This window comes from Ctenocephalides felis, unplaced genomic scaffold, assembly GCF_003426905.1.
Source record: "Ctenocephalides felis isolate EL2017-DRISC unplaced genomic scaffold, ASM342690v1 CF-g0.4_SCAFFOLD_03571, whole genome shotgun sequence".
Taxonomy (NCBI): Eukaryota; Metazoa; Arthropoda; class Insecta; order Siphonaptera; family Pulicidae; genus Ctenocephalides; species Ctenocephalides felis.
Window position 1 is genome coordinate 53,439,327 of NW_020539725.1, and position 8,016 is coordinate 53,447,342.

Here is an 8,016-nt window from a genome sequence, read left to right on the forward strand (position 1 = left end):
ATCTGTGAGCCAGTCTTGAAAGCACGGGAAGCGCGACCAGAGTTTCTCAAATGAATGTTTCTCAACTTTTATGTGACTATATATTTTGTAAACATTATTTACATGATTAAATATGTGATTAATTTAATTTTAGCAAATTACAGTAGAACTCCAATTATCGAACTCCAATCATCCGAACTCCAATTATCCGAACTCCGACTATCCGAATCGCCGACTATCCGAATCACTTTCAGAAAAAAAATTGTCCAAAAAAAGTCTCAGTGCGCTATTATTCTTTCACCAGCAAAGCCAGTGTAGGCACATTGTTTGTTTTGATTTGACGGAGATGTTTACAAAACAATGATTTTATTTCTAAACTTGTACATAAGTACATTTATTTATATTTAAAACATGTGAAAATGTCATGTTTCTTTTATTTAATTCAATAAAAAAAATAGTGCAATATCAAAACGTAACTTTTTTTCTTTCCAATGGCAATTTAAAAAAAAAAAACTCGAAATTTGATTATCCGAATCCGTTCCGGATTCGGATAATTGGAGTTCTACTGTATTGGAACTTTCCGTTCCGTAATTTTAAAGTTGTAAAAGATTTACTGAGATTTAAAAGATTTTTGAAAATTTAGAAATTTGAAAAAAAAATTGCCCTGCTTTGAAAATCTTGATTTTATTTTTCTATTTTTTTTTCTAAATTCAATTTTTTTCAAAGCAATCGCGCTGCGTATCTGTTTTAATAGACAAAATATTAATGCCCCTAGGCGCCGCATTGCAGCCTTATAGATTCGTACTTATGTTGAAAATTTTATTAGTAGTCCAGTCATTATAGTAAGTTCACTCGGAATTCGAGATACCCAGCTGTAAGTCTGTAAATACTTGTATATTGACACTAAAAAGTGTCAATATACAAGGTGTTCACCCTACAAATGGTAGGGTGTACCTACCATATGTAGGTTTTGAGACAACTTACGTACTCCTTACCATATGAGACAACTTCTTAGTGTCAATATACAAGTATTTAGCCTTACAACTACTCAATTCCGAGATTCTTACCTAATTTAAGCGTAAATGACTGGACTATAATATCAGATAATTGGTGGGGCATATGCCTAATGATTATTTTTGACCCCCAAATGCCATTTTTTTAGTTTTTTCACTTGATCTCCGAATCGCTCAACCCGTCTTTCCAAAAATTTATTCAGATTTAATTTTATTAATGCAAATAAATAACCATTTTTTGTCATTTTTTACCCGTATCTTCGAAACGGCTGGGCCTGCCTTGACCAAAAACGTTAGCACATCTCTTTATCAATAGGAGTTGAATGTTTTTTATTCTAATCGGTTCATAAGCGTAACATGTATGACACAATTTCAAGTGTTTGATTTGATTATAATTCAGAAGATATCGATAAAAAAGCATACAAACAAAAATAAACCTAAAATATACCATGCGTGAGTAGAAATATTCGACCGAAAATAATTTTGTTTCTGTTCTTATTAATAATGTAAGGTTTCTGGATATGAGATAACTTACTCATTCTTTTTATGTGTTATATTTATACTATTTGAAACATGTATATGCATATTTATTTTACTACATCATCAACCTCTTAAGTAAATCAATATAGACAATGTAACTTTAATTTTTTCCTCTGTACATTTTTATAAGATATTGAAATAAAAAGATCAAAGGACTAAATTCTCAATTCAATTCTAAAATTATTTTATGTATTAAGTATGCAAATGAATTTAAATACCAAAATAAATAGTAACACTAGATATTTTGTTATTTGGTCATTGTAAAAGTTTAATTAATAAATATAATATTACCTTCATATTAGTTTTCCATCTAGGGTACTGTGGCTGAACTTTTCCACTAACAGCATCTATTCCCATTGTTCCATGATAGTTCGGACGTGGTTCATCAAGGCTTGTCATATTAATTGTGCCCCAGTCAAAAGCCAGCTCACTACATCTTCTTTTCCATAACTAAGATGTCAGAAATACATATCAATTAATTACAAATAATAATAAGAAATAAATAAATCCAAATGTTCTTAATTTATCTATGCCTATTAGCTAAGTCTCGACTTATGGATTTTATATTTGCTCAACTATTTTGTTCTTATGAGTAATCACACCATGAAAAATTAAAATAAAGTAAGTGGTAAAAAATTTAACGATGATATCGTTCATTTTATCAACAAAACAATTGGTGTTATTAGTCTTTAAAAATATAAATATAGGTATATAAATGATAAACTTCTGGCATATTACAATAAACTTTTATAGGTTTTCTTCTAGTTTTATTATATGTTTCAAACCTTTAATTATTTCGAATATTATTTTTGAGTGACTATCACATATTTAATGTTAACTAAAAAATAATAAAATACCTCTAAAAATACAGTGACCCAAATAACATTAAAAACGCAAAAGAATGCCAGGGTTTCTTGAGATACAATCAGCTGTAGAAATCCTAAAGTCATTGGTATTATTAAGGCGGTGGTGTAAAAGCCCAGAAAATTGAAATAAAGAGCAACAGCTTCTCCAAAATACTCTCTGATTTCGGCTAAAAAAGGATAAAAGCCATAATTATAGTTAGTAACATTGATTTAATACGCGAAAAAAAATAAAAGTATGAATTATACTGATTGACTATAATAAATGAATAAAAATTGCGTCAGTTATGAGTATTAAATAAGCCTGAGAATGTATGCAACTCTATTGCTCTAATTAATAAATATTCCACATGTAAATCTATTAATTCAAATACTATTCACCATAAATATCTATAATTTAAAATAATTTACCAATTGGTTGCCTTTTCAATAATGCCCAATACCATTCTTTCCAAGTTTCTTTAAATTCTTTATCATGTAATGGATGAATACGTTCTATTAATTCTAAGTTTTCTAACAATTGAATTATGGACTGTCCATGATATAGTTGTACTTCGGCGTATCCTGGCAATGACCTGAAATGATACAAATAATAATAAGAAAAATAATATTTAAATTAATAAAACCAGAAATATTAAAACTGCACGAATTAAAAATCATTTAGACGATTATATAAATTGTGATATTTCGAATTAAATATAATTTTATATATGTGAAAATTATAATCCATATAAGTTTCCTAAATTTTCCTATTGTTATTGCATTGAGTTTAATTTGGCAGCATATCAAACTGATATCATAGACCATTTATTTTTTGATCATGATCCAAAGGAATGACAATGAATGCATGTTGATGCAATGTTAGTTTAGCTATTTCTAATTACAAGGTAGGTATTATTTTAAGATTTTGATTTAAATGTTTTTGCCGCTAGAATCTTGGACTAGAGATAAAGCATAAAGGATATATACTATTAGTGAATACAGCAAAACTTCATTTCACGTCGTTTGTCACTTGTTTTCAATGATAAATTTTCAAAGTTGCACTATTCGGATTCTAGCCTTGCTTTTTTCCAAATTATTCAAGTTTTGAGGCAACTGATATTATTAAATGGCTAACCTTGGACAACCAAGAATTCTGTAAAGAAGAAATGCTATTGCAACTGTACTTACTAATGAAAACTAAACATTTCCAAAGATCATTTAGCCTCTAAACACATTTTCAAAGCGGTGTGTTTGTTGCCTAGCTGGTTACAAGGAAATTTAATATATTTCCAGAAATTTCAAAGAAAAGCAAACATTCAACCAATTTTAAGACAACAGCAATCAATCACTCATTAGAATCAGAGACTGATTAATTTTAATTTTGTTTTTTTTCATTGCTTGATTGGTATTATTTTGTTTGATTTGAATATACTTTCTTTTGTTTTTATATGTATGTAACAATTTTTCTTTCAGATGTTTCTATTGTTTAACTTTCTTTTAAAAAAGTTTTTGTAGTTGAATTTAAGTGAAAAATATTATATTACTAGTACTAGTTAATTACTATTATAATATTATAAAAAATTAAAAATTATATGAATCGACTCAACTTTTCATCTGCCTGAGCTTTCATATTAATTAGTTCTCGCCAAACAATGCTTTGCATTTCTGATGTAGTAAGTAATTGTTCTGGACCAGCTTTGTCTGGAAGAAAGTCTTCTATATGTTCCAGATCAAATTCACGTATATTTCCAGCTAGATCGGGCTTAAGAAGCGCCATTTCTTCGGCACCTTCTAGAAGCCTGATTTTGGAGGCCGAAATGTGAAATATGATACCCTAAATAAATGATAATGATAATAAATAAATAAATAATAATATTAATTAATAATTATTAATAATAATAAATGATAATGATAATAAATAAGAGATAATGTCTTTACATAATGAAATTGCATAAAATATTATATCAAACATGTATCAACGTTCTATGTTTTTTTTTCTCACATTAATGCTTTTGTTAAATACGTAATGTCTATATACATATAGACAAAATAAAAATCATATTACAATGGGATATTTGCAAAAAAGCAAGAGAATTATATTTATTAAATAAGGCAGATTTAAAAAAAAATCAATTTCAAAAAAATATTCATAGTAATGTAAAAATTTTATATAATCTATTAAATTTAATTCAATGTTAGGTCAGAAGTCAAACCTGATCATGTTCATGAGGTTGCTTCCTAAGCAAAAGTTCAGCGCCCCCATGCCGGCGTTTTGCGACAATTTTGTCCACAATCCATAATAAAGTTTTGTTCCTAATTGTTTTTGCAAATTCTATGACGATATAAGTCTGCAAAAATTCAATAAATTAATTAAGATTATGTAAATGTGATAGACATACAATCAGAGTTAATAAAAGTCAATTAAAATCAATCTGCTAAGGAGGACTAAATTTAACATTAACAAATGAATAATGAAAAGCTTTGCTATTCAAGAATATAATAAAATAAATACAAAAAAGTTAATAGATTTTTATAACTTAAGTTATATACAAATAGAATTATAAAAGTTATATACAAATAGTTATAAACAAATAGAATTTTCTAAACTGAACAAAACGATAGGAAGTCAAAATCAATACAACAATAAAAGAATAGGAAAACAAATTATAACTAGGCTAATATATGGAGAATTTTATTACTCCAGACTGGAAAACTAAGACTAATCGATAGTAAATGAATATAGAGAATTTAAGATTTTTAGCCAATTTGGAGAAATAAATAAATTAAAAATACTTGTATATCTATTTTGTACGTTTCAACCCTGTATGTGTGTAGTCATTTCAAGCAAGTACTTATCAGAAAAAATACAAAAGAAATAACATTGTTGTGTAATAAAACCATTACAATGAGCAGGAACCTTTTAAATAAAAATAAACTGCAAGCTAAACGTAATTTTCTCAAACTAAAAATAGTTTAAACAATTGTAAGTATACATATATAATGTTGCAAAAAGTAGTAGAAAGTGAACAAGATAAAAAGATTAAAAATAAATTTAAAATATCAAGACAGTAATGGAAAATATATTGAGCTCTCACATTTTGTACAAAGTGTCAAATATTTGTAACAATAATAATAATTATTATCACTTACTTGATGATTAACATGTTCCTCACCATTATCACTGTTATCATGATTACTATCCATTTTATTGAAAGGCTTATTATCCTTTATTATTAAAATTTCCTTTTATTGGTGATCAATCACTTCATTTTCATTTTGCCAACTTGCATTTGCATTATTACAATCTAAATGTCCATAATATGTTTCATCAGCTAGAATGTTTTTGAGTATGTAACGGTCTTGTCAATAAATCGACGTGTTCTAACAGCTTGCCACCTATATGATAATATATGAATAACGCAAACATACCTAAATATTTGTGCAATTAAATGATATGGTATGGTACATGAATAGACGCAAATCTTTATCACAATATTATCAGAAGATATAAATCATTTTATATTTTCATAATATTGCTATTGCGAAGGTGAATAATTTGTGAGTGACTAATTTAATTATGTATTATTTTGTTTGCACATAATCAGATGCGTCAACGTTTGTTGCATACAAATATTAGAAGTATGTAAATGCACTGTTATTTAGAATATACAAGTATAGTATAGTTGTGAATGCATGGAGGATACTAAATACAGATATAATCCTATCAAAAATCAATTAAAAATCTATATCGTTTTATTCACGAATCGAACACTCACACATATATACATGATTTTATTAATATATTATATATGTAAGTATTTATATGAAAAAACGAAAAGACTGAAAATTTACTTCGAATCTAAATATGTCACCGGCTGGTCTCGACACTGACCAAAGCAAAGTCTATTATTAGGACTTCTAAAATATGGAGACACAACCATTCTCACTCTCAAATATGTTTGCATTTCATTTATTTTGAATTGTACAATATGTTTCAAAACACATTTCTTAAATAAACGTATCCACTACGGTTTAAAAGTGAAATTTTATGTAAAAAACTGATATATGTACTTTATTGTTAAGCAGTGTTTCATTCCCTGGTTAGGCTAGTGCCAAACTAATGGCTTTTATTCAAATAATTCAAATATTCTTAAGTCTAATAATCGTTATTGTTATACATTGGATACAGAGTTTGTTATAATATAGAACGAATACTATTTTCTCTTTAAATGGTTCGGTTTTTACAAAAATTCTAAATTTTTTCATGGCCATTCAAACCTGGTATATTTTGTAAAAACTTCACACTTCTAATTGCAATTATAATAATTACCTTAATATCCCAGATTTACTATATTCTGAAAAAACAGATTTTTAGAGCACTCTTTGCTTGATTCTTTCATGTGAAGAACACTTATTATTTATATAAAATTATAACTTACATTTTTATAAATTTGGTCAAATTTATTTTATGGTAGATATTTTATAGTTTTATATTATTTCTAATGTTTAACAAGAAATGAAACTGATTACTTCTGACATAAAATTGAAAACATGACGAAATGATAAACATATCTTAGAAAATGAGTTTATTATCAAAGTTTTGTAATTTGAATTATCTGATTCAAAAACCACTTTGCGGTGGGTCATCACTGATAAAGTTGTATTTATAAATTTAATTCTTATGGTTCACATATGTATAAATCGCATAAAATCGATACATATATGAATAGTATAAAATATTTCTAGATTAAGAATATATCAATTTGTTATTAACTATTACTCACTGTGTTTGTGATCTGCCATATTGGTTTTGATAACTTCTGGAATTTCTGAATTTCACTGAAATTGCATTCTTTTTTTACAACTCATTTCTCGTATTATAATCACCCAATGTTCTTTCAACATGTTTAGATATTCGATACAAGAAATTACTAAATTTGTATATGGCTAAATATTTTTGTAATGGGATTATATTAATAATACTTATACTAAAATGTTTAAATTTGAAAATGTTTAAAGTATTGTACTTCAACATGTCAGTTATTGTATGTTATGGCTAACAGCCATTGTCTACCAACCTACTAGTATCTAAAAAGCATTTTTCCAAATAGAGATTTTGTTGAATAATTTTGTCATAGATGAAGAATTTTGATTTTAATGACATTAATATATTAGGAGAATAATTTTCTTAGCATTCCATCGGCTGTTGTAACTTAAAATTTATTAAACATAAAATGGTTTTACCTGGTCTTACCGGTCTCAATTTAAATTTAACATTTGTAACATTGTAACATTTTAAATTTAAAAAAAAATCACAATCTCCCATTTCTTCAATCATTATTAAATTAAATATTTCACTATAATATCGATAACTATTTATTAAATGAATGAATTTCACATTTGTTTTGGAAAAGATCATTATTTGATGCAACTTCATAATCTTATCTAATTCGTCAATACTGGCAACACTAAAAACGCTGATAAATGTCATGACATAAATTTGACACCAGGTTGACAATCTGATTTGTGTGTATAACATTGTTTAGGATGTTAACAGTCTTCATTTTAAAACCTACATTTTAAATAATAAAGATTTGGTGAACTTTTTTAACTTATAATTAATTATATTTGTTACAAAT

General features: G+C 26.7%; 2 protein-coding genes across 2 annotated transcripts in view; both read right to left on the reverse strand.

Moving 5' to 3' along the window:
- Positions 1-1,531, reverse strand: part of LOC113386257 (DNA polymerase delta catalytic subunit-like) — a 7,871-nt gene extending 6,340 nt beyond the window's left edge. Inside the window, 1 exon segment of the mRNA XM_026624048.1 lies at positions 1,528-1,531. Within this exon segment, the coding sequence (XP_026479833.1) occupies positions 1,528-1,531 (4 nt within the window).
- Positions 1,532-1,700: 169 nt separating this feature from the next.
- Positions 1,701-5,581, reverse strand: LOC113386258 (anoctamin-10-like). Its single transcript, XM_026624049.1, has 7 exons — positions 5,528-5,581; positions 4,591-4,725; positions 3,985-4,211; positions 2,807-2,970; positions 2,390-2,565; positions 1,824-1,982; positions 1,701-1,706 (listed from the first exon to the last, which is right to left on the reverse strand). The coding sequence occupies exons 1-7, from the start codon at positions 5,579-5,581 to the stop codon at positions 1,701-1,703; spliced, it is 921 nt and encodes a 306-aa protein (XP_026479834.1).
- Between the last annotated feature and the right edge of the window lie 2,435 nt (positions 5,582-8,016).